We start from the raw sequence: 25,376 nt of genomic DNA on the forward strand, positions 1-25,376 counted from the left end.
GTTGTTATGCATACCAGTTAGGCTTCATAGCCTGCTGGAGTCATTTGGAGGTGAAATATTGACTTCACTGGATTCTAGTCTGGCAGGTTAACAATAGACATGCATAGACATAGAAGGGGTGTGTGTATATGTATATACATATATGTGTACACATTTATACATGTCTTTATGCACTGCATTCTCTTGATACTACATGCACACACTTACTGTTAAATTTGTGAAAGCACATGCAACACCTAGGTGCACACTGGTACTCCCGAACTCATGAAAGGTGTAAGATGCTTACATTCAGTATAGTGTCTAAAAGAAAATTTGTCAGGATGATACAGCAGATGGATTCAAGATGGTTTATAATGCTAGCAAACATCTTCATCGTCTTTATCTCCCTTAGAAATGCTACAGGCAAAACATGTGCAGTGTATGGAAATGAGTATTAAGCAGTTACTACAGAGGAGTATACTCACTGGGAGTGAGTATTTGGACCATTGTGCCCATTTGCTTAGTGTGCTCTGGCTGACACACCTGGAAGCTGTTGCATCTGTGCTCAGCAATGAACTGCTCTTTGTGCTTTCTTTTGCAGAACCGTGAGAGCATCGGAGGGTCCCATCTACAAAGGCGTCTGTAAATGCTTCTGTCGCTCCAAAGGCCATGGCTTCATTACCCCTGCAGATGGAGGGCCCGACATCTTCGTACACATCTCTGAGTAAGTCATCTGGGTGGCCAAGGAAGGCTGGAGCTTTGGTTTGCCATAATTACTGAATGCTTTTGACGTTTCAGATACAAGAATGGTTTATAATCTGTCACCCTTACCTCAGCAAAGAGGAGTTATGCAGATGTTACTGGCAGTGATAGATTATGCTGTTCTTTTCCTGTATTACTATAAATCCGTTGAGTTAAAAACTAGAAGATGATCCTGTCAAATCTCTTAGAATAAGCTGTGCAGTTTCACCCAGACCCAGAAACTTGCATTTACTTGAAGCAAATCATCTATGCAGTATCCAGTTTTAAAGATCTATAACACTGAAAAGTCACTACTTTTACTTTGACTGCTTGTACCATTATTAAACTAAAGGTTAATTACCTTTACTGTTAGGAAAAGTCATACTTTATTACTTCCTTGAATTTATCTAGCTTCAGTTTTGAGCAGTTTATGGCTAAAGCTTTCTCTGTTACAGGGTTCATTAGTACCTCCACTTTTTTGCCTTGAACACGCTGAGAACCATCACCTCTGAATCTACCTTTTGATAAACTAAACAGATTAAGCTTTTCAAGTCCCTCACTGAGAATTTTTTCTCCAGTCTAAAACAGCCTTTCCAGTCTCTTTTCTAAGCGTGCTGTAGAATTTAAATATAATTTTAAAACAATACACTGTACACATACTTTCAGTATATGGAGATAAAATCTCCTCCAGACTCCTGGTCTGTTTCTCTTTCTGTACATCCCATAATCACATTAGCCCTCTTGTCCATAGTCTTTTGCTGAGTTGCTTGTCTGCTCTGACCTCGCCATCCTTTGCAGCGTCAGAGTTTGGTGCAGTCCCAGATACAGTCTGGCATCCCTGACAGCAGTGTTTGCATTCCTTGTTCCTAGATGTATGACTTCATATTCGGTTGCACTGCAGCATATCTCACTTGAATAGGCCCTGCCTGCCAAGGGATCCAGATCACGCTCTGTGACTGCACTGTCTTTGTTATTTATTGCTTGGCTAATCTGCAAGGTTTAATAGACAATTTTGTATTTGTTTCTAGGGCTGAAACTCGTCTCTGAGGGTGTGCATTAAGATTGCTCAATGTTTATTCTCCAATAACCTCTTTTAGATCTACCACCAGTTTTTAGTCTACCTGTTGTTTACAGTCATGAAGCTGTATAATCCTTATTTGTTGTTTGGAGTGGTTATCCAGTGCTAAGTCAACAAAAGCCTTACCAAAGTTATTTACATTGCCCCAGCAATCTTTCCTGCTTGTGCGTGTAGCACCTGTCCTTGGAGAAGGAGCACATTGGCCTTCTTCCAGTTTTTGGAAATGTTACTGCATGATGGGCATTGGCAAGCCAAAGCTTTTTAGGACTCGTGGGTGCAAATGGGCTGAGTGGTCTGACTTATGTGTTCAACCCAAGGAAATGTTATTTAGTATCTTCTTTTTCTTTTGTCTAATACAGATGCACAATTTCTCCTTATTTCCTGAATAACTTAAAAATAACATTTCTTAAATCACAATTTAAAAATTTTACTGTGAACATCTGGTCTGACCTATACAGTTACTGATCAGCAAGGGTTTAGTTAAAACAACCCTCTCACAGAAACATGAATTCTCAGCCCTCTAATGAATTCTTTTTAAGAACTGTCTATTTTCAGTCCTGGTTTTTTCCTCTCTACATTTTATCTTCCAATTAGTTTGGTAAAATTTTCTTCAGCTATGTGAAATTAACCCTTTTAAAACCCTAGAGATAACTTTTTGATTGGGGCTGCCCTTTGTTTGTCTATACAAAATGTGAACTAATCTTTCAGGTGTTCCCCAGTTCCTGTGCTTTGGCCCAACACATCTTTCTCTCTGGCCCGAAACCCCAGTACTTGATTCTGGGTACACTAACTGTTCTACCCTCAATCCCCCTCCAATCAGCTGTAATTCTTAGAAACTCCAGTGATGTTTTTCTATTTGGCTATTTAAGACTCCCATATGTCTCCTACACTGAAACCCTTTATGACATTATGAAAAACATTTGTTTTGTCTGCTGTGATTTTGGTGGTCTGTGCGAGAGGCCCCCTCTGAACAGGAGTCCCCTCTCGTGGTCTGTGCTAGTTGATCGATCCCGTATGCTTTCAAAATGCTTTGCCTGTGAGCCATCAATAAGCTATATTTGAGTAATTGTGCCCTGAATGCGGTGTGCCACCCTCCCCTTTCTTCCACGCACTTGATCTATCCTAAAACCACTATTGAACGAGTCACCAAGGTTGTAAAAGTTCACGGGCAACCACGCTTCTTGATGTATTTTCAGCATGTTTATTTTGCTGATGTCCGTCCAGTTCTCTGCTTGCTCTCCCCCTTACCCAGCTGTGCCCTCAGACCGCCCCTGCACAGGAAAGCTGGAGCAGATAAAGGATGAGAGGGGAAGAGCCGCTGCATGGGCAGGGGATGACGGGCTCCGGCCCGCTCAGGTACAACCTTCAGCCTGAGCTCCAGCTTCCCAGGTCTCAACTTAGTGCCCTGCCTGCCGGACCAGGCTGCTTCTCTTCATTTTTAGTTACTTCGCTTCAATCTAATGCTCACGCGGGTGGGGAACTGTCTCCGTATGCCATCCTGCAGGATGCTGCAGTCTTTCTGCAGTATGGCAGCTCTCAAGTTTTTGCTGTAGATGAGAAGGTTGGAGGGGACCTCCTCTACCCTGTCCGGTGCTGGAAGGTGTCTGTGCCTTTCTGGCAGATGCTTTACCCAACGCGCTCTTAACAGTTCAAGTGCTGGGGTTCCACTGCCTCCCTGGGCGAGCTCTTCCTGTAATTAACAGATCTGGCTCTTAATTGTTTCTGATATTGAACTGACATCTCCCTTGCTTTCAATATGGCCCTTCACTCCTCCTTCCATCTTCACAGCAGGTAAATGAAGCCTTTCCTCTTTAAGCCTATCATTTTTGTGTTCAAAGACTGTTTTCCTTGCTCTTTCAGAAACATTTTAGCAAGGTTAGTTCATATTAATTTTGTAGGACTGAAGGATGTGCTTTATGCAACTTTCTAGGCTCAATTCTGCTCCTTTGAAGCCAACAGGATTTTTTTTTCTATTGAACCAGGACTGGGCCACTGTTTTAAATGTTTCTTATATAGGTACTGTCTCAGAACTTAAATTCAAAAATAGCTGATGTTTCTGCCTCAACCTGTTAGTAAAAAGTGCTATTATTGAAGTACTGATGGTTTCAGCACATTGTGTTCTTTAATTGCTCTGAGTGAATTGTTGGAAACAGCTTTTAGTGCTAGGGGATGATGGTATCACTGTCTCTAATTCTGATGCGAGGCAGCACTGGAAAGATGACTTAATAATGCCTTTCATTTCAGTTTATTTCACAGTGAATTAGAAACATTGCTCTTTATCAATGGGAATTGCTTGTTGCAGAAGCATTCTGTAACCATCACTGTGGCTCAGGGGACTCCAATGACTCTGGTTTGCGTAGTGTGAGTTTTGAGATACTGGCTATGTTTATCACACGATTCTTTTCTAGCTATTTTACTCAGTTAAACCTGAATGTGAGAGATCACTGTCTCAGTGCAGTATGGGCATTTACTTGTGAAATGAAAGAGGATTGTTTCTCCTGAATGAGTTCTACCTGAAAGCTAGGATTTCAGGAACATGGATAAAATGGTACACCAGTTTGGATTCAGCAAGATAGACTGTTCCTCTGTGTTCATCACTAAGCTGTGATGATTAGTGGAGGTTTTGAGCACTGGGACCAGCTGCCTATCTTGCAGATTAATATGATTTAAACATAAAAGTTTGATTTGAGGAATTAATTTTTTTTTCTTCCCTAAGCTTTGGGGAGCTGCAAGGTTACACTTCAATGAAAATGTCTTCTGTAAAATGGGATGTCTGTTTCCCATAGCTTTCCATTTATTTTTGTAAGATAATAACACTTAGCATGGCGTTTCCATTTCCATAAGTGAGCGTTAGTCTAAAAATAAGGTCAAATATATGTGGTGTTCAAAAGCTTCTTCACTTGGCATCTGCAACATTTTAAATTTCAGTATCTGTGCGAGAGTTTAAGGTGAATGTGGGCATGTGGACATGTTTTATGAGTGGAACTTGCAGCAAAGCTGCATTATTGTGAACTTGGACTTGTCAGGTGTGGGTAGATACACAGTATAAGAAATGCCAGTTTGAAATGCAGATTTTAAAGGTGTTTTTTGTCTGTGTGGCTTTGTCTGTTTTAATGAGTGGGTCTGAAGACTGCAGAGAAGATTTGGTTTGGGTTTTAATAACACTTGTGCGGAGCCAGTTCTCCTTTTTAACTGATTAGGTACAAATGTACAAAACTGTACAATCAACCAGGGCAGCCTGGAGTTTTCTGGAAATGCTGACACTGGTAAGTGGTAGTGTTTCCTTTTGAGCTGTCCTCATGCGGCAGGTAGAACATGGTGGCAGCTCTGGTGACAGTCACCGCAGGTGGCGGCAGCTTCCTGGCGGTGCTCATGGCACCTTCTGGGGTCGGTCTGCGGGTAAAGCATCTGGGGCTGAAACCCTGTACCAGTCCATCAGTGCTCGAGATGGACAGATTAGAGCCAGCTCATGCACACGGACCTGAGCGGCCGTTCCTGCATGCAGACGCATGGCCTGGCGCAGCGGGACAGCTGTCGAGCCCCTGCCACCCAGCCGAATGCGCCAGCCCCAGGCTCACTGCTGCTTTCTGCATTGCGCGCACAGCGAGTCCTGCTTCCTTGTGTTTATTGGAAACAATTCTCAAGTTGGTATAAACAATTGTACTAGGAAAATGTTATGGCTCATTGAGTGTGGTGAGATTTTGTTTTTCTCGGTTTAATACTTCGCCCTTCTCTGGAACAGAAAACAAAATGTGCTTGCTAGTAGTGAGTGTAAAACACTAGCTGGCAAGCATGGGGATGGAGGAGTTGCTGAGATGGTAATTCCAGATAATACCTCTGGAAAGCTAGAAGCAAAGGCAAATTCATTTGCCTAGAGTGAAATTTTAAAAAAGCCCTTAATTACATTTTTAATAGTGACATGTACTGTCAATGCTTTCATTTCCACCAGTCTGTATCATGATCCACTGATTTGATGGATCCAAATTGATGGTATTATTGTAGCGTCAGTGCTGAGAACTGTATCGTCCTCAGTATCTTACCTCCTCTGCTGTTGTTTCATAGCGGGAGTAAGTCAGCTCTCACAAATACGAGCCGGTTTGGTTGTTACTGAAATGTAACGGCTCTGGTGGCTTCAGTTTCACTCTCTTGCCACCCTTCCTGTAGACGTGGCATGTTTCCGGAGAGCAGACAGGGAATCCCTGCGGTGCTGGCTGTTGAGGTCCTCTGCCGTGTGCTGGGGGTGGCTGTCTGTACAGACAGGTTCATATCAGCTCGCCTTCCACAGGGGGGTCCTGAGGGCACAGACCAGGGGGGGTGGGGGGAGGTGGGGTGTGGGTGCCTGTAGCAGCAGATCACATGATGTGCTTTACAGCACTGCATAAGAATCCCACTCTTCTGCTTTCCCAGTGTATTTGGGAGTGGGCTCATTATGGATACTTGTCTACTCTCCGGGCTTTTGCATTTGATCGGGATTTGGCCTGAAGCCTGTGTAGTTGCAAGGGCAAGGCAAGGAGGTAGTTCACCAGAGAGCAGTGACGAATGAATGACCACACTCTTGTTTTTTTAAAAAATTTATTTTGCAAAAGCAGCTGATTTAATGGAACAGAAAAAACGTGCAGTGCTTGTGGGTTTTCTGCAGTTTGCTAGTACTTGGCTCTGAAGGGGAAAATGCTGCATTGCAGAAAGGCCTTCAGGCTGTCCTTCAGGCTGGATTCCTGACCCCATGCTTAATGATGGCTTTGGAGAATTGACGCTATACTTCCCCCGGGACATTGACACACAGCACTCTTGGGTCCCTGGAGTTTGCTGTGCTTTGCTTGTGCGTTGTGTTGTGATCTCAGGAGATTATGCTTACAGTGCCTGTAACTCAGGAGTACTGAACAGAACAGAAGTGGCCTCTTAGTGGGCTCCCAGGTGGGGATGCGGTCCCATTCTCCTGTTGCATCTCAGTTTCTGGCTATGCTGGAGATGTGCTATCAGCCACATCTTCCTGCAGGGAGGAACCCAGCTGCGTCCCTGCTGCTATCCTGCTGCATTGAGGAGCTGGCTTTGAGCTTTTCATGTCCGTGGAGAGATCATCTTTTCACGCTCCTTTATTTCCCCTGATTTTCTGCCAGATCACTGTTTAATGCAAAGCATTAATGCCACATCTCTTCTTCTGGCTCTTCTGTGATGCTGTTCTTCTGGTGGAGTGTAACAATATGGGTTGGAAATTGACTGATAATTATAAACAGAGAGCTGAATCTGAGCTGAGAGAATGAATCTTTCCGGCCTCTCTGCCTTTTCTCTGAACTAGCAGCAAAACAGTTTCTGCTGGCTGCAACCGACTGCTCTGGGGCTGCGGGGAAGCTAAATCTTAGCTTTCTGATTTCCTTCAAAATACTTAAAGCACTTGAAGACTTACTTACTTTGGGCTGCACACTTCCTTCCTGACGTGCTCCCTTTCCGGTGCCTTGCTGCATCTGTTGAAGTGTCTGAAATAAGTAGATTATCTGGGGCGGGGGGGAGAGGCAGCAGAATACCAGATCTTATGTGAGAGGGGTTTGGAAATGACTAGAACATGGACAGCGTTTTCCTAAGGGTTCCCCACACCCCCCAGTTGGCTCAGAAAACTCACGTTGCACTGGTGTATGCAGGACAGCCAGCTTGCTGTGGTCGTGAGTGTAGCAAAACCTTCCCAGAATCTCCACCTAAATGATATAAACTGTAATAGGTCAAAGCCAAGACTTATACTCTACCTGCAAGCCAGGCAGCGGGCATTGAAGAAGACTGTTCTTTGTTGTTAGTGAGCACAGAACATAACTGCCTTGGGCTTTGGTTTCGGATGCAAACAGTAGGTATTATTGTGACAGGATCCAAGTTGGATGCTTGCAGGAACAGGCATCTTCTGTACCTCTGACTGAGTCCATGTAGGCATCCTTGGAAAGCTCTGCCTCTTGTGATCACCAGTTTCTTCCTCATGGTGCGTGGTGCGCTGTCTGGTGTTGAACTAGCTGCTGAAAGTAGATGTAAGAGCCATAACTATCCCTGAACATGGATTCAAAAGCCACAACTAGAGATCTCACTAGAGAACTGGGCAAGAGAATGATGCATCCGCTGTACTGGGAGGGAAGTGCAGCTTCTGTCCTAACAAGGCAGCTCCTGGGAAGATCTCTCTGCAATGGCACAGAGACCAGGGCAATCCTGTAGCAGAGACCTTGGATATTAACAGCTGGGATTCTTCAGTGTTTAGACCTCCTTCACACTTGTCTGTCCCAGTTACGAGTGTGACTGGTGGGTGAGAGGCAGCCCTGCTTCTGCTTTGCCTGCTGGCCAGCTTGATAAGATCATCGCCAGCTTTGCTGATGAATGCTGGAGCTGTCAGCTTACCCCGGGACTGCATGGGAGGGCATTCAGGATTAGTAACTCATAATAGTTCATTACTCTGTCATGTTCTGCTGTTTAATAAAAATACGGGTTTCCTGGGAGGTGTGTTGAAATGTTAAATGAGCTTTAAGAAGCCCACGAGATAATACAGCCCATTGATCCATGGGAAGCGGCTACGTGGTGTGATCCATGGCAGGCTTGTTGAGCAGCAAGGCTCTGAATTCACTGAAAACTCTTGTTAAAAAATGTTTCCATGTGACTTAGTCTTTGTCCCAAGAGGTTTAACTAGAGCCCTGGAATATGAATAGCAGCTGTGAGAAGGAAGAACTAGAACATTCCTTATTTAGGTAATTTCCTAATAACCTCCCAGTTTCCTAAAAATAGTGCAGGATAAAATGCTCCACCGTACCAGACTGGCGCTGAGCTGGGAAATGGGAGTTGCTGGATAATCTAAAACTCACTCTATTGTGTCTCACTCTGACACTAACACCAGGAAAGTGTTTCCTATTTTTAGCTTAATTTGTCAAAGTGTCTTAAAGTTCCTGGATACATAGGTATCCATTATTTTGAATAGAACATGCATACCAATCTCTTAAATAGCAGTGAAATTCTCCACCTTCCTCTAGATCAACATTTCATATATACTTAGCGTAAAAGTAAAAAAACACAGATCTAAAAATATTTAATCAATGTATAACATTAAAAAAGTCCATGTTTAACTTCCTCTACCAAATTATCCAGGTAACTTATATTGTATATAGGGTGGCTGTTTTAGGCTGAATCTGTTCCAAGATCTCTGTTTACTTTCTCCGCTCTTTTCCAGTTCATTTCCCTCCCAGTGCTTAAGGCAATTGCTTCCTGATGCAGGATCTTCCCGCAGCTTCGTGCAGGGCTCTGCCTCCAGTGCCATACCATCTCATCACCTTTCAAGTGCCATTATATTGTTCTTTCTTGACACCACCAGAAGTACTGCACAATCTGGATGTTGTTTGTTCCTGCTTCTAAGCATCACGTAGCAATAACAATGCTGGAGTAAGTCTGCATCTATCCCAGAAGCTGTATTTGGTGTGCAAACGCTGTGCTGGGAACACTGTTCACAAACAGGTTTACTCAGGCTGCAAACTAAGACCTTTGTCCTCTCGCTTTTCATGTGCACTGGGGGCAATGAGTTAATAGTCTCATATTTGGTAGGCACCAAGAATAACTGGTAATCAGAAAGCTGCAGGAAAGAAAAGAATATCTGATCTGTGGGAGAAAAGTTTAAAGGCCAAAAGCAGAAAATGAAATTTGAGCTGTTTGTGTGGCCACAACCTTTTTACACAGCTATGCAAAGGACAGGCCTCGTCTTGATGAGGTAAGGTCACCTCAACAAGCAAGGAAAGAAATAAGACAAACTAGGGGATGAGAAGAAGCCGTGTTAGGGTTGAATGAGGTTTTATCACAAGCTTCAGTCTCTTGTAGTGTCAGTTTGGATAAGGAAAGAAGCCAAGAAAGGATGTGATGCTGTCAGCATAATGCTCGGCCCTGTAAGTAGTGCTTTCTAGTGGAGAAAAGTGTACCTTTCAGCGTAATGCTTAGGGCTGTGCAGATTTTTGGGGCTAATGTGATCTGTTTAGTAGAAGGAACAGGAGTAATTAATCTCATGATTCAAGCATAAGAAATTTGGGTCAGCAAATGGTTTGGTTTGGGTTTTTTTCCCAGTGCAGACCAGGGGCTGTAGACAGTACCCTAGTCACTCATGTAACAAGTGCTGAGGGATGCAGTGACTTTCAGTGATAGCTGAGTGTGTCCTCCAGTCTGGGCTAGTCCCTTTGCTTCTCCTCTCCCTGACTGCAGCTTGTCATACGTTAGGCATACCGTTTCTCTGTGTGTACTGATTCACTTGTTCTTAATTTCTTGGAAAAACAGGACCACTTTGGTTACCAGTACACCTGCAACCCATCCTGGTATATATTCGTATTTCAATTTGAAACCAAACTCACCCCAACAAAACACCCATCTTTTTTAGCACTCAAGCTGTACTACTTCCTCACTTGCATTTGAAGATTCAAGTGATATCTAATTTATCTCTGTTTTTCAGGAGCTTAAAACCCTGCCTTTGTGTACTGGCACGTCTTTGGTGCTTCAGGAGACAATGTGAATCCACTTTCCTCCTGCATTAACCATACCTACTGATATCTTTTGCAGATTTCAAATGTTTATTTCACTAACTGCATCTCATCCTGTTTTACAGGAGCTTTTAAAGAACATGTAAGGTTCCTGTTCGTTAAAAAAACCTTTCAGCCAAACGTGAGATCCCTTCCTGGGCAGGGCATCCGTTTCATTTGATGCCTGCAAAGTGGTGACTGAGCTCACCGCTTGCTGTGCATGTTCATCCTCTGTGCAGGAATCAAAGGCGATACCTGGGGCTGTGGAGTGGGCGGCTGTAATGTCAAGAGGAGATGCTGCTTTAGTTCCAGCCCCACGTAACTGCTCTGCCTGTGCTCCCTGAAACACTGTCCGCAGCTGGTCCCAGTGCTTGAGGCCACATGAAGAAACATGTTTCATTACAACTTGTTCCAGTGGCTCAGTTGTACTTGAGTCAGCGTAGACTTTCCGCTTCAGCTCGTATTGTCTACGTTCATTACATCTGAGCTGGGAAATGTTTCTGCTCGCTGTGTTTTGCTAGTCCCATATCCCTTTGTATGGATAGAATGTCTGTGCTGTATCTCCGTCCACTGAAAGATGCTACCTTGCTCAGGTGGGACTGACATCCTGCATGGGTTGTGTTGTGAGTTACTGCTCATGGCAATGTGGTTTTAGCTCAATAGCAACAACTTTTTTGGCAAGAAGGGATCATTCAAGAGATTCAAGTGGGAAAGACGATGTCATTTTTTTACACGGCATTCCTATTTTCACTCATGGTTTGACCCTCTCCTGTGTCTCGTCTTGGGGCTTCATGTCCACTTGTCAGGCTCTGAGACAGTACAAGTAGCATCTTCTCATCCTTGCTTGAAATCCTCTGTTTCAAGGTCAGGGTAAACTGCAGAGAATTTGGTGGCAAATTCCTTTGGCAGTAAAAAAGATAAACTAATCTCTGCTCCTGAAAGGACAGTAAGTATTGGGTGTGCAACCCCTTCACACCTGAAGAAATCTTAAGCCCGTTCGAAACGGGGGAAGTGGGGTATAAATGAAGGCAATAACTGAAGAGGACAGCCACAGCAAGAGTCTAGATGTGGGAGCTTGAACATAGTCTGTCCAGTGTGAAACAGGGCTGGGCTGACAGGTTGGCCTGAAGACTTTGGAAGTAAATAAAGGTCAGTCAGTTCAGCCTGCGTGGGGAGGAAAAGGCTGTCAGGTCTGATGAAGGAGGTTTTATCTTGACTTTTCTGTAAATATTTTTTCTGCCTTCAATTTACTGCCATTTTCGCAGGCACTGCTCTGAAGAGTTCAGCTTAGGACATGCCCTCTTGGGTCTGATTCCCGCAGGCACAGGCACCTCTGCAGTAGGGGTTTAGCCTAGGGAAATAAAGTCTGAAGGACATGTGTTTCAAGCCACAGGCCTTGGGAATGCCTTGAACTCCTCGTAGCAGGTTTTAGATCCATATTTAGATACAGGAGCATTTTCAATATCATGTTGATACAATCAGTTAGCAAACAATTACTTTTCTTCCAAATTTCCCATGGGAGAAGTTATGATTTTGGGGTCAGTTTTAGCTTCCCTTGTACATGCCTGCTTACCCTGTCTCATCCCTGAGTACAGGCTGCTTCTGCTCAGCCACAGCCCGATGCACCAGCTCCCTGAGCAGCAGTCACGATGCACAAGTCAGAGGGGAGCAGAAGCTGAGGCAGCCCTTAAAGGGGGAAGGGTGGGGGAGAGGCAGTGCAGGAGATGAAGCTGAAGAAGTTTTGCAGAACTGTGCGGAGAAGCAAAATCTGATGTGAAGTTACAACTGGCAGTTAAGGGCCAGTATATTTACCTCCTATCAGTCCTGTCAGTCTTTCCTGCAATAGAAAAGCTGTAACAACAATGTAACTCCTGTCACAAGACTAGAGTAGATACGAAGGGCACTGCTAAAATCTTGGATCCCTGCAATTAACAGAAACATTTGTGGGGTAAAATCCCTGGGTGGTGTGAGTATGCTCTCAGTGAAGGCAAATAACAAACCCAACGGTGCATGCCAAATTTCTGACCTAGAAGACTTTTCTTCTTTTTTTTTTCCCTGAACCCAAATCTTACCCTCAGTGTAATATGAGTACACAAGCAAGTCAGACCAATTAGGCATCGAGTAGAATTTATAATTAGTGTTTATCTGTTCATGAATACAAATGCTGCTGAGAAACACTGAAAAAAACCCTAAACAACATGAAATCTAGAGCCTAGGTTGTCAGAGAAGGGGAACCTGAGCATGGGGTCGTGTAGGTGTGTTTAAAGAAAGGTGAAGTAGCATCCTTTCTACTGTTAGAGAATCATGGTAATGCAGGTTGGAAGCCATCTCTGCCTGTCTTCATTGGCGCATGCTGGGATTTTTATTAAAAAGCTCTGATCTTGAACACAGTGGTAGAGGCAAGGAAGGCTGTTACCCTTTGCAGTTCTCTGTTTCATCAGTACGTCGTTCTGAACAGAAGGTGACAGCCCTTTTGCCATTTCTCACTGTTTCCAGATGAGGACTCACATGCAGTAACAAACGGACGGTGCGAGTCCTGCAGCATCCCATGTCATCATGCTGGTAGAGGCTAGGTAGGAGTGAGTGACTCTTGGATATCTTCCTAAGTGCTGGATGCTGGAGGAGAGTTTCTGTGCTGTCGCACGTCAGGGTCACAGAACTCTCTTTTTTCACAGCAAGTAATTTTGAAATATTTGACACAGTGTCTTACTTGGGCTCTCTTTTTTTTTCATACCACAGATAAACTGTGTTATGGTGGAGTAACCTAAAGGTAAAATCAATGACTGGCATGGTACAATCCTTCTTTAAAAAAAGAAAAAGAGAAAAAAAATCCCAAACTTCAAAAGCTTAAGTGAGAGCAGGAAAAAAAAAAGAAAAAGATCAACTTCCTATAGTTAAAACAAACCAGCCCCCGAAGTGCCAAACAGTGTCAGCCCTGCCCTCTAGTGCTGCCGGCGAGTAAGAGGTGGTTGCATGGTTCACAGCAATGTTGTCTGAGGCCGGGCTCACCTGGTTGTTTTTTAAGGCATATTAGAGTGTGGGGTTTCTTGTGTTTGGGGTTTTTTTGTTGGTTGGTTGGGTTGGGGGGTGGTTGGGTGGTTTTTATAGAGTTTTCATAGGATTTTGCTGCAAGACAACCAAAATCAACCTCAGGCTTTGGTGGATGATGGGCTCTGTAAAAAAACCTGAAGTATCTTGAGCGCCTAAGATAATCATTATGATAAAAATTTAAATAAGCTGCAAAAGAGTAAGGGTGTTTATGTGATTTATGATTAACTGAAGCATCCCCTCCACAGTATCGAAGGCGAGTATGTTCCTGTGGCAGGCGACGAGGTCACCTACAAGATGTGCACCATCCCTCCAAAGAACGAGAAGCTTCAGGCGGTGGAGGTGGTGATTACCCATCTAGCCCCTGGAACCAAGCACGAGACCTGGTCGGGGCATGTCGTCAGCTCCTGAGGCATCCCAGAGGGAGCGTGGCTGCTGCCTGCATGCTCACTGCTCAACAACTGGCTGCAGGGGACCTGTCCGAAGAATATTCTACGTTTTGTGCGGGAGGAAATACTGCATTGTCAATAAAGCAGAAGCAGGCCAAAATTACCATTTTTACAGCTGGCCTGGGGGGGGCGGGGGGAAAGGCAATTCAAATGCTAATGAAAAAAAAAACCTAGCGTAATGTGTTTACAAAAAACGTATTTTAAAGAGACCTAGTTTGTGTGCTTGGTGGAGGAGGGGAGGTTTGGTTTTTCTTTTATCTTGTGAACTGATTCCAGGAAATGCCCAGGGAAATTGGGGAGAGGTTTGAAGGAGGGCTCTTCTAGTGCAGACGGCCCGTAGCAGAGGCACGACTCCGAGGCCCTGGAGGTGTGTGAGCAGTGTTCCCTTGAGCTGCTGTTCTATAAGGGTTGGAGTACACTTATTGCTGATACCAGTGCCTGAATGCCTTGGCTTGAGAGAGAGAGAGAAGCGTTCATTGCTGCAATTTGTTTTCCTCGTGGAAGGAAGTTCACAAACGGAGCAGCTGCCGCAGGGTGGAAAATCTCCATCTGGTGGTTTCGCTCCGATGGCTGTGGCTGGGTGCCCTTCAGGTGCACCGTTTGCAAGTGGCATGTCTGCATATGTGTGGAATATTGTGGTTTTAAAGCCTGGATTGTTTGTGAATTTACTTAGGTGCCTTGATGGTTGATTAGCAACAGATTTTATAGGCCAGTATTAAAAAAACAAACAAACAAACCAAAACCAAAATTTAAAAAAATTGCTTCAAGGTAAGTGGTAGAAAGCTGTAGAGTAGTGGATACTTCATAGCCTCTGGCTGTGTCTGAATTTAGACAAAGCTGAAGATTACCTTCTTGAATGCATATAGCTGAATGTCTGCCATGGTATTCCACGGGGCAGGCAGAATAACTGTACTTCTGAAAAGCAAGTTATATGCTGTTCAGGTGACCGTGTATAAAATACTGTGCAAGTTACTTAATAGGCTCAGCTGTCTCGATGAAGTAGATTCTCCAGCTGTTTCCCTGGAAAACTTGCTTGGTAGGATGTGATATGGTCACCCTTGCCCTGACCCTTCTCTGCCTGCAAGATTTCATGTAGTTGTAGTGCAACTAAATTAGTTCTGTTCCTATTTGCCTTCCACATCTTTTTTTCAAATGAAGCATTTTTCTCTATTATGTTCCTAACAGTGGATTTTTATTGACTTTGCAAATAAACAAAAATAAAAAAGATGGCACGATACTCTTCTGTTAGTTGTGTGAAACAGTATACCTTCAGTTGCCTATTTGCAGTTTTAACAATAGGTGCTCACTGTCATGACATGGTTTAAGACTCTTTCACAGCAGATCATCTGTTCCGAGGTCTGACCTGGGGAGAGCACAGACATATGGAGGTCAGTAACAGCTGTGATGGCTTGTTTTACCTTAGCTGTACCTTTATTACACTGTAGTGTACGATGATGACCAGCCTGTAGTAGGGCTTTGGGTTTTTGTTTTTTATTAACCATAAGACTTATAGTGGTGGATTTAACACTGTCCAGCTTGTTGGAATATCACTGCTTCCTTTACAATAAATGCGACCATTATAATGCTTTAACGTATGTCTTCAGTCTGCTCTCTGCGTAGTCGGCGTTGAAGATGATTAGCATTAAAGACAGAGGAGAATGCAGGTGCCTGCATATGCACACCTGTATGATAATATTTAAAAGTTTTTTAAAAAGCATTGTAGTATCGACTGGCATTACCAGAACAATTAGGGAGTAATTTAGCAAGTTTTCTAGCTGCTTAATAGGTTAGTGTATAATACTACTACTACTGTAAATACATTTATTTACATTATATAGTATTTCATATCAGCTATTATTTATATTAACATATAGTAGGGGGGAACAGCGAGGTATAGCGTAGCCTGGTCATTTCAGCTGAAACTTGGGGGAGGAAGGCCAGAACATTTCAGAAGGGGCTCCCAAGACAGAGCAGCCAGTATTCAAAAACGTTGCAGCAAAGCTTTAGCCAGGCTTCGGGGATGGGACCCAAGCAGGGGCTACCGAAGGCAGGAACAATTGTGCCTGCCGTTTGTTTAAACTCACACTAGAGAAAGTAAGATGGAAGCAAGGGACTAGGCATGGTGGGTTGCTTTGCTTTGTTCCCTGTTTTTTCTCCCCTCAGAGAGACAGAATGTTTGCTTCTCATCTGCTGGCATGAGAGGCAGAAGATAAACCTTAGCTATTGGCAATGGCTGTGCAAGATGATAGATAGATTGACTACCGAGCTTTTCAGATTTGAACATATGCAGGTATGTGCACACAGATGATTGTATTTGAGGCTGAAAACAAATCTGGGTTTGGTCCTGCACAGAATGTTTTGCATAGGCAACTTTCTGCAAGTACAGGAAACAACCATGCAGTAAAGTTACCAAATAAATAGATACATCAGATGTGCGTACACACAAAGCAGCAGCTCTTAAATTCTGGCCATCCTTAAAGAAAGAGCCTTCCTGCACTGCAAATGGTTCTGGTCCAAAGTCTGCCCCCATTAAAATGGCTGAGGCTGAATTACCCTATGGAAGTAGGCGTGTGAGAAGGGTTGGAAGACGAGATCGATAGTTCTGATGCATGAGGGCATCACAGCTCCCCTTCCTTTTTTGTAAGCCCTTTTGGGGATTTTGGTTTGTACACAAAGATTGTGTTCTCCCCTTTTATACTGTGTAAGTATCACATCATAAACTTGGAATTGGAAAGATTCGAGTCAATCATTTCTTTGTACAGACAGGCAGCATACAACAGGTCTGCTTTACATTTTTTATTTGCCAAAATGACAAATCGAAATAGTAATTTTTCATGATAAAATGAGATTTTATTCTGCTTTACTAAATTGAACTGTTCATACACAAGATTACTTTCCTAATGCCAGATGAGAAAAGTAATATTAACAGTTACACTGATTGTCATGCTTCAACTTGGATTTTAATAGAAACTTAGTTTAGGTCATTTTAGTACTAAAATCTCATCTACCCTTACTGCCTTACCAGGAAAATCAGAAATGTAATTACTGACAGAAATACATTTTGCTACTGTGCTCTAGTTGTTTTAATTAATTTTTATAATCTTTTTATTTTTTAGATTTAAAAACAGTCTGCAAAAAGTGTAGGTACCGTGAACTGTACTGTGCATTGGCACCGCAACCGTACTGAGGAGGTGACTTTAGCAGCCGTTGGTCCAGCCTTTCCAGTGGTGGTAGACTCGATGCACCTGCTGACCATGCACTGGAACGTGTGTGAGGTCAGGGGCTTCTGGCTCAGTTCTACCTTCCCACCCCCAGAAAGAAATAAAACCTGTCTCTTTTACTCATCTTCCAGTTTTAAACAAGAAAATCCCAACTGTCTTATAATTCATGTCTTTATAGCACAAGGTAGTATTTTAAAAAAACAACTCTAAAACGTTCATCATTTAAATAGCAGCTTCAAAATAAAAACTAGGGATAAAGCCTCGCAGGCCAATTTTGAGACCATAAATCAACTACAGGCAGACTGTCCCCCGTCCCCCCCCGAATGTAATTAATTAGCAATGGAATGACTTAAAAACCAACAAAAAAAATAAAACCAACCCAAAAGACAACCAACCAAAAAGAAAACAAAGTACTTGTGGGAATGGAAACAGTGAAAGGATGGTGCTAAATGAGCTCTGCTGTATTCCACCGGTCAGCAAGGTTCTCTTCAATTAAAACATTTCCCTTCAGTAATGACTGACCTGCAAAGCACTTGCTATTCATGACCAATTACAAAAAACAATACAGAATGAAGGAAGATGTTTTGAGTTGTTAAGCTGTCTTAACAATTTTGTAAGTAAGTGTGAATTCCAGAAGTCTTTTATTGAAAAAATAGCTCTTCACAGATTCTTCTTGTATCCTGTGGGGATGTGACGCTGTGGCCTTCTGTTCTGGAGTCTGTGAAAATTTCATAGTCATTCCCTCCCTGAAAACAGAAGAGGAAAAAAGCAGAAGAGGATTTAATTTTATTTAACTTAACGTATAGTCACAGTCTTGGGGTGGAACAGGGACACAGAAAGGAAATCATGGAAAGAAGGGACATAACATAGTCATGTCTGAGGTGTCTTCCAGAAAGCTAAAAAAACTGCAAACCACTGTCTTGAGATTTTGCATAATGTATTTATAGCGCACCTGTGCTGAAACTTCCGCTGAACACCACAAACACTTGCATGAGAACTTCCTCACCTGCATGTTAGCATTGGTAATGAAAGAGTAGAACTCTCAGTGTAAGTTTAGCCATGTTTTTAGTTTTGTATAGCAACCCAGTATTGACTTTTTAAAATTGTTTATTTGTTAATATTAGGGTGTAAAGCTTATTACAGAACACTATACCAGCACATGGTATTTGTAACTTATTTGCATTATCCTCTTCCTTCCAACTTGGTCGTCTTTCCATTTAGTTAAATCATTGTTAAGACTGTTGATCCTTTGCTATTGCAGTAGCGTTTTGGCCTTGCTAGCTACTGGTCTGATGTGACATTTGTAACTGGTTTCTAATCACAGGAGAGCAAGGAAAGATCCTTTCACAGCTGACTCAGGGAACAAAGGCACTGCCACCCGCATGAGCAGAGCTCCCCGAAAGCCGCAGCTTCGTGCACTACAGGAAGCAGTTATCTAATTTCTGTATGTTGTTTGCCACACGGCTTTCCCATGAGTCAGCAGCAACTCTTGCGACATCAAAACTCTGAAAACGCTGCACTGCCAATCACAGGGTTTAAAATCAACTGTCCATAAACTCTATGCCAGAGGGATAGGCGATTACTTTTGCAGCTGGTGTCAAGGGGGAAAAAAACCTTTAATTTAAAGCTTGTCTTTTTCTTATAAAACTTGGCCTGTTTAAGTTTATAAAGCTATAAAGAAGTTCTTTGTAACTTATAAAACTGTAAGTTCTTACAAAACTAAGCCTTTTCTTAGAAAACTTAGCCTGACACCATCCCTTGGCCCTGTTCAGACAGCCTTAATTTCATCCAAGTCCTTGTGTTTGCTGTTGCCATCGCTAGCTCTGGTCAGGTCTCTGCTCAGCATTTCAAAAGCCTCTGAATCACCCTGCAGAGTTGTTTAGCTCTCCCCAATGGCTAGGACAGGATTATGTATAACTTCAGTTCCTCAATGTGGAGACAGACAGAGTGGTTAGCAAAGGAACAGTATTAAATTCAATGGAAAATAAACAGGTTTAATAAACACCAGCCAACAAGAAGCATCAATCTAGAAAAACCGAACAGGATAATCAGTTTTACATAGTCATGTCACCTAGGTTTTTAACATAATTACAGAAGTTCTATTTAAAAACATACTCTATTAAGTCTGTCAAGAACACTGTGTTCACTTCAGGAGCCAGAAGAAAAATCTGTGCTCACAGCTATCTCGCAACATTATGCTGACCAGTATTACACAGCCAGTTAAACACGGGCACATATTTGTATTCTGAGTTCAATTCTTGTCAGGCATAAGGCCGTTGGTTAGAACCTACAGTCCTTGTGGTTTAAAACAGCAGCTCTGAAATGTATATACAAAACGATATACTCACTGGCATAGTCTTATCTCCAAAGAAGTAAATAGTCTTGTATCCATCATTGGCAATGATTCCTAAGCAGTACCTCTTATCCCAGCCATCTGGGAACACATCGAAGCTTATCTGGCCTCCTAGGACAGACATGAACCGAGCAAACTTTGTTTTATTATAAGAACGCATTTCTGAGGGGAGAGTAAGTGAGAAAAACTACCAAAAATCTTACCCAGTTTAGAGGGAGCTTTGCAGAAGTCACAGACATGTTATGAGACCCTGGAGTTAAGTCTTACAAGTACAGAAAGTGTTTTATAGGGTATCAGTTATTACAGTTGTGACTTACAGATTATTATTTACCCACTAAACAAATATGAAAGTCTTAGCGTGTTCCCAAACACTCACTGCTCTCAAACTGAACATTTTTTTAAAAATTAAATCTTTTTACTTTTAGAAAGACACCACATGAATGAATACAGCCTTTGGTGTAGTACAGCTATGAAGTCTTAAGCAAAAGACTTTCTAAAGCTTTCAGAATAGAAAAAGGAGGAAATCAGCCTTTTTAACACAGCCTAACAGGACAACAACTGTTCCAGTTTCAAATCCTTGGACTTTACCAATGCATAAAAGCGTGATTCCCCATTGAAGCGGGTGTCAAAAAGGTATTTACGACATGCTTTAGGAGAGCTATATTGCAGTTCATTTCTGCCTTAGTGTTTCAATACCACAGCACTAATGGCAACCATACTTTTTTATAAATCTGAAAAATAATAAAAGGCAAGAATGTGGTAATATGTTGGGGGAGAGGGAAAACAGGAAAAAATGCATGGAATATTAATTCCCCTTATCACTTTTCTCTTTAAGCTTGCACTTGCTTTTGGATTTCCTCTCCTTCCTCCCACACAATGCAGCTACAGAGCTGAAGAACCAAGGGCTACTGGAACAGTACTGATGTAGTATTTCTGATCAAAATTGATTTGCAGAAACAACTCTGACTAATCAGAAGCATGTAATATGTTTCAAAATGAGCAGAATCAGTCACACAACTGACATTAAAAGACAATGAACTGATGACAAGCAATGAAGTTCTCTTTGTTGATGAATTTCAATTAAAATGTACCAAACGAAAGCCTAAGAGGAAAAAGAGGCTGTCTTGCATGCAATGCCTGCAGCCACCCCCAGAGAAATAACTGTCACACAAATGATAGGATATGTCATAGCCATAAGAGGATATGACTTAAGTGAAATTTAAATTAAATGATGTTTTAAATGAAATTCTTTTAATGTGATACCTATAGAAAATGTGAGGCCTTTTCCTGCAAATTCTCTTCGTAAATCAGCTACAAATTTCTCTCTTATATGTTCCTTCTGTTAAAAAAACAAAACAAAACAAAACCAAAACAAAGCCAAACATCAGTTACATGCTGTGTTAATTCATCAATAAAAAGATAACCCAAAAAACCACCCCAAAAACATCCAAAGGTCTGAGTACCAGGACTAGTGTGATATAGCTACATTTTATTATTACCAAAAGCATGCTGAGAATATTTCCACTGTAGTCTGTTACCAACTTGTAAAAAATGAGAGCAAAACTTCACGTACATGCTGTGATCATTGCTCTTCTGTCTGAAAATCTTAGAATACTAAGGAAGTATGTGTCAACTCCTGCTAAAATTCAGTTTTACAAATGGGGAGACTGAGGCATAGGAAGAGTCTCAAAACTGGTACTAATCTTCTGATGCCATATACTCCAAAAAGGGTATTTTCAGAATGCCTTGGGCTTAGGTTGTCTTTCAGCATCCATTAACTGAGTCGCAGGCAAAGACTGCTTTTGAGGAATTAGATTTCAGTTTTTGTATCAGGTCAGAAACAGTTGTTACGGTGTAGCAGGGAACAGAACTCTGATACCATGGCTCAGATTCGTTTCAGCCTCGCACATTTAGCTTTGTACAAAGGAAAATAAATGGTGAATAGTTTGACCTCAGCTTTTAAATTCTGCTTTAAAAGGCTTTAAGGAGTTGACAAGAAAAGGAATAATTTTATTGATTTGAATGGATATAGGCTGGTATACTAAAGAGCACTCCAAATAAATATGGTTTTGTCTATGACAGGGTTTTTCAGGAACCCTGTGTGTAGAGGTAGGATGTTCGGTACTCTGGATATAGGGTTAAAAGAAACATGAGCCAAACCCACCCCTTCTGCAAGTAATCATTGTTAACTAAACTATCGCAACAAAAAAACTGTTGTATATTTCCTGAAGTCTGAACGAAGAAGTTAGTTAAGCCACATGGAAAGGATTAAAATGAAAAAAATTGCACGATGTAGAAAAGCTTTTTAAAAATCATAACCTGGCCATAACTGCCTCTTCCAGAAGAGCTGGATATTTTTCAAGAGTTGTAACTCACTTTATCAAGTTCATAGAACTCAATTCGTTCTTCCTGGCTGCAGCTTCTTCCAATGGGGGACACATTTAACATCCCGTTTCGGAACTCAATAAAAGTGCCCCTGAAAAAGAATTGATTAATGAGAAAGAAAACAGATGAAAAATTGCTTAAAATACTGAATATCACAATGACCTTTCGTTTAATTCTGAAGACAATGGGAATCAGATATCTCCTTCAGCCTCTCATTGTATGCATAAAAAACCCAAACACGTAGGAACCAATACCTCTGGCACCAAGGAGTCTTTTGGACTTTTATTTGAATCTGGCAACCTCAACATCATCCTTACTGACTTTTAAAAGTATGACTTGGTTTTAAAAGTATGACTGGAGAATCCTGTCAACCCCATTGTCAGACCCTGACAAGCCAGTCTGTCAGCTGTGGGGGAAGCGGCAAAATTTAGAGCAATCTTGGCAGTGTTTCTAGCTAGCCTCACATGTGGTACGTATTAATGTCTTGAGCAGCTGCACCCTCACATGTCACATAGAGCTGATCTTACTGCACACTTCTAATCTCTGTAAAACATTATGCTGCTGAATTCCAAACATGTCAAGGAAATAGTCCTTCTTCAAAATTGAATTTCCTTCCCTCTTAAATAAAAATGCTGAATCAGTATTTCAGATCCTGTGCTCCAGCTGGGAGCTTGTCTTTGTATGCATGGATTGAGCTCTGTTTCACGTATACAGTGTTCCTAAGACACAAATTATTCATTTTTTACTGAGCAGCCTGCTTTACATATTGATGCTCAACACTATAACATGGAGAATATGGTGACACTGAGATGCGTGTATGCACATACCTTTTCTTTGGCAGTTTAATCTTCGCAATATAACTCAGGCAGTAGTTGATTAGATCTTGAAGTATGTCCTCACCCAGGTGACCCTGAATGTTCTAACAAAATAAATACCATTCAACCAAGGGTCCAGAATTTTGATTCTAAAAACAAGTCACTTTGGAAAACACAGACATTGGATAATCGGGCATGGTTAATACCACAAAGAAACACGCCTTCCATAAGTAACTCTCAGTTGATGCACACACGGTACTAACTAAAGGCTCTCATTTTTCTTTTTGTTTACTGTGGTTTTTTTTAAACCATAACACCAAACTCTCATTTAATGCGCTCCCTACTACGACCTGCTTTAGAAGGAAACAGTGTGGGCCAAAGACAGCAGACCTAAACAAGAAGCTGCAGTTAATGTCTACTGTAGCCAAGCGTGAAGAAATGGAGATCGTTACTGCAGTAAAGTGGAAACCACTGCTCGAGTCAGCAATTTCAGCTGGGATCTCTCTTAAACTTTTAATCTCCATGACTTACGTTGAACCGATGAAGGTGATTAGGGTATCTAGAATCAGATATACATTTATATTCATTTAGAGTATTTACCTTCTAGCTTATGGAACATATCAGAATGTGCACTCTGAATTAACACTAAAAAAGCAGCTACAAGAGATCTACAAGAAACTTTCTGAACCCTAAGGCCCAACAGACTTCAGCTATGAAATGCTATATTCCATAGGACCTCCAGGAGCAGAGGGCTTGGCCCCATTTCCTATGGATAAGCTGAGGGAAAGGCTGTTCCAGGTTTTTCACTGTTCTTATTCGATCAGACACTCCAGACTCCAATAGCTTTTGGTTTGGAGAATATCCCAAAGAATAAAGCTTAAGGTGAGGATTGTCATTAGATGAATCAGAGTGCCAAATGAATGATCTGTTACAGAACAGAACACATGGAAATAGCAGCAATTTTGGCCTTGGTTAGAAGGGCGATTAGAGAGGACTGCACTGTAGCAACAAAGCAAAATCTTGTGTAGAAAATTTCTCTTTCACTTTACTGGAAATTTCACACTTACCTGCTTGCTCAAGAATTTCCCGTCTTTGTATGCTACAAGACCATTTTCTGGAAAAACGTAGTCAAATTTTTCAATCACTACAACCAAACAAAAAGACAGTAACTTAGAATTTCCCCCGTATGTTTAAACGCAGAATTGTCTCATTACATAGGTTAAAATACAGCAAACATTAGATCATAAAGCATGAAAGATTCAACAGCATAACACTGAGCACAAGATCAAAACCATTCTCATTTCTCTCCAAGATTAACACACAGCTGAAATCACATGAAGTCTGTCAGTTAAGTTACTGTATTTTTGCTTAAAGGCTCTCCCTCTCCTGCAAATATGTCTCTTTGCATTAAATGTAAGGCAGTGCCTGAACACCTCAAATATTACAAAAACCTGGCACACAGCCTGGCTAGAGAGCAAATCAAATACTACAGTTTTAGGTTTGTTTTCTCAATGTTACTAAAGAGTTGTGAGAATCTTACTACAATGCAAGATGATGTGGCTTACTGGAGACCACTTGTAAGCCAAACAAGTTCTGAGTTATCTGGGCATTACAGAAGGCTATCAGTCAGTGGCATCAATTAAGTAAACACCATTAAAGACAGTCTTCTATACAGAAAAGGAAATGCCTCTCAAAGGACTAAAGCAAGAGTCCATCTCTGCATCGTAACTCCACAGGTAACAAAATCAGATCCTTCAGGGATGCACCCGACAACTGAGCAGCCTGCACATGTACATGTTATGTACATAATTCCACTGTAAAACGGCAATGTTAAAGTGCCCTCCTAAGGTACTGTCACGAAGTCAGGATTTCACCATTAGTAACTCCCTTAATAAGATACCGAGATATCTGTAAAATGCAAACACAGGCTGCAGTTTCTAAATGCCTGTAAATAGCTCTTCATAGACTGAGTGCAACACACCCAAAACAGGAAAGAAGCTAAAAGCAAGGAAGGAGAATGAGTAGGGTTTAACCTACGTTTAACCTTCACAACTTCCTTGTAAGCAATTCAGTGCAAGGGATTGCATCAGCTGCTATCCTTACCGTCATCACCAAGCTGCTCCTTAATCTTTTCAAAGTCTGAACCACCCACGACTCCAACTTTCACCTTCTGACGCAACTTCTGCAGAAAGGCGGCCATCTCCGCTGTGATTTTCTAGGTTGCAAAATAAAATAATTATATTTGTCAGCATTCTTATCATGAGACCAGCATCTCTATTTCGCAGTAACTATTAAAAAGCAGCAATACTGTGCAGATCTTTAAGAAAAAAGGAGGAATTTTTTTGCCTTAAACCGCAAAGTACGTTTGCACATCCAGCATCACGGAAACGGCTGCCGAATCCGATGTGCCTACACGTTATGTTCCCTACGGGCTAACAGCCCTTAAATAGAAGCCTGTGTCCGTTCAGTGCCGAAATGCTCTCCGCGCCAGAGCCCGGGCTGGCAGCACGAACAAAGCCCTCCCGCTGGGAGCCCAGCCTGCGGAGAGCCGTGCCTCAGCACCTCAGACAGCCCCGCGCCAGCGCCCGGCGCCCGGGGAGGGGACAGCCAGCCGGGCGGGCGGGCGGGCGCGCCTCGGCCCCGTCCCCGTCCCCGTCCCCGTCCCCGTCCCCGGGACTCGCCTGCCGCGGGGCGGTGAGGGTGCCGTCCACGTCGAAGAGGCAGAGCGCGGCGGGCTTCGGCGGCGCCATGGCGCCCGGCTCGGGCAGCGGAACCGGGGCCGCGCGCCCCCGCC

General features: G+C 42.4%; 2 protein-coding genes across 3 annotated transcripts in view; one reads left to right on the forward strand and one right to left on the reverse strand.

Moving 5' to 3' along the window:
* CARHSP1 (calcium regulated heat stable protein 1) overlaps positions 1-13,927 on the forward strand; it is a 37,967-nt gene extending 24,040 nt beyond the window's left edge. For both annotated transcript variants that reach the window (XM_050905913.1, XM_050905912.1), the window contains exons 3-4: positions 581-703; positions 13,608-13,927. In XM_050905913.1, the coding sequence (XP_050761870.1) occupies positions 581-703; positions 13,608-13,770 (286 nt within the window). In that variant the 3' untranslated portion in view covers positions 13,771-13,927. The remainder of the gene's footprint in view (positions 1-580; positions 704-13,607) is intronic.
* A 2,669-nt stretch (positions 13,928-16,596) lies between these two features.
* PMM2 (phosphomannomutase 2) lies at positions 16,597-25,332 on the reverse strand. The gene is made up of 8 exons (XM_050905871.1): positions 25,264-25,332; positions 24,686-24,797; positions 23,650-23,726; positions 22,595-22,686; positions 21,759-21,858; positions 20,646-20,721; positions 19,378-19,493; positions 16,597-17,775 (listed from the first exon to the last, which is right to left on the reverse strand). Exons 1-8 carry the CDS (start codon positions 25,330-25,332, stop codon positions 17,671-17,673), a joined length of 747 nt encoding a protein of 248 aa, XP_050761828.1. The 3' UTR covers positions 16,597-17,670.
* Between the last annotated feature and the right edge of the window lie 44 nt (positions 25,333-25,376).

The sequence above is a fragment of the Gymnogyps californianus genome, chromosome 15, assembly GCF_018139145.2.
Source record: "Gymnogyps californianus isolate 813 chromosome 15, ASM1813914v2, whole genome shotgun sequence".
Lineage (NCBI taxonomy): Eukaryota > Metazoa > Chordata > Aves > Accipitriformes > Cathartidae > Gymnogyps > Gymnogyps californianus.

Excerpts from the sequence above, each read along its gene's own strand:
- PMM2 (XM_050905871.1), bottom strand. The coding sequence starts at position 25,332 with ATGGCGCCGCCGAAGCCCGCCGCGCTCTGCCTCTTCGACGTGGACGGC. Across the intron at positions 22,687-23,649 it reads GGAAATTCTTGAGCAAGCAG|AACATTCAGGGTCACCTGGG; the intron begins GTAAGTGTGAAA and ends TTATTTTGTTAG. Across the intron at positions 19,494-20,645 it reads AGGCCTCACATTTTCTATAG|GAGGCCAGATAAGCTTCGAT; the intron begins GTATCACATTAA and ends TGTCTGTCCTAG.